This window comes from Austrofundulus limnaeus, unplaced genomic scaffold (assembly GCF_001266775.1).
Source record: "Austrofundulus limnaeus strain Quisiro unplaced genomic scaffold, Austrofundulus_limnaeus-1.0 Scaffold1212, whole genome shotgun sequence".
Taxonomy (NCBI): Eukaryota; Metazoa; Chordata; class Actinopteri; order Cyprinodontiformes; family Rivulidae; genus Austrofundulus; species Austrofundulus limnaeus.
In genome coordinates this window covers 81,186-82,419 of record NW_013953614.1, presented here as the reverse complement: position 1 = coordinate 82,419, position 1,234 = coordinate 81,186, and the positions used below count along the sequence as shown (strand labels likewise).

The window sequence follows — 1,234 nt, the reverse complement described above, 5'->3', positions numbered from 1 at the left end:
CTACAGTATTTTACAGTCTTTATTTTACAGTTAAATTATGTGTTTATCAAATAAAGTCTAATGTTACAACTAATTGTGGATCCCTTTAACGCTGCAATGATCAGAAAGTATAAAATACAAAACTGCATCTAACATTCAGCTGATCAATTACAAAATAAAAAAAAAAATCAAGAAATAAAAACAGTTCAGTTCCACATTGCRTGTAACATTTGGACCGATGAACATTTGTTGAGTGTGATCCTGACTGTGGTCTCGGTTGTGTTGCAGGAGCTGAGTGGGAAGCTGATCATTGCTCCTGCAGAGAAGAACCACACTGGTTCTTATATCTGTGTGGCTCGAAACAGTGTGGGCGAGAGAGAGAGCAGAGCTGCTCGCCTCTCAGTGCTAGGTGAGACAGTTTACCCCCCCCCCCACACACACACACACACACACAGACACACACAACAAAACAAGAGACTCATTGTCCAGATATTCACTGAGTTTTTCTTCTTTCACTCAGCCAAACCTGTGTTGGTGCTGAAGCCAGAAAATGTGTCAGTAAGAGTAGGTGAGTCCACTCAGTTCTACTGCCAAGCTAAAGGAGAACCCCCCCCTGCTGTGRTGTGGAGCCGAGAGCAGGGATCACTCCCCAATGGCAGGTAGGAGATATTCTACAGCTGACCATCACTGATTTATAAGCTGTGTCACATAAAAGCCTGCTGAAGCCTGATAAACTAAACACAAACTACAATAAATGAGTTTTAGAGAACGTTTCAGTTTGTTTTTCTTGTTGCAATAAAAGCTGAGTCATCATTTACACAAAACATTCTGAAAACTGAAGAGACAAATCAAAGTGCAGCTTTGACTTGTTCTTGAAACGACTCACAGGATGARGTGCAGCTGCATTCTACTCAACCGTTTATGATTCTGGGCTCCTCTCCCTGGAGGAGACCCCGGGTCAGACCCAGAACTTGTTAGAGTATGATGTATACTTCCTGGCATGGAAACGTCTTGGGGTATCCCAGGAGGAGCTGGAGGGGCTCACTGAAACGAGGGATTTCTGTTAGCTCCACAACCAAGTCATGAGGGAGATGAGCAGCAGATAAATGGATAGAGCTAAAAATGTGCAAATGTGTTCATCCACTTTGCTTTGAAGCTCCAGTCATCCACTTCAAGGGATCCCCAATTAGTTGTAACATTAGACTTTATTTGAAAAACATTTATTTTAACTGTAAAATAAAGACTGTAAAAATAC

The 1,234-nt window shown here is 41.8% G+C and overlaps 1 protein-coding gene across 1 annotated transcript in view; it reads left to right on the top strand.

The window, feature by feature from the left end:
* robo4 (roundabout, axon guidance receptor, homolog 4 (Drosophila)) overlaps positions 1-1,234 on the top strand; it is a gene marked incomplete at its 5' end in the record, with an annotated part of 49,984 nt that overhangs the window by 11,653 nt on the left and 37,097 nt on the right. The window contains 2 exon segments of the mRNA XM_014031264.1: positions 268-388; positions 500-638. Coding sequence (XP_013886718.1) covers positions 268-388; positions 500-638 — 260 coding nt within the window.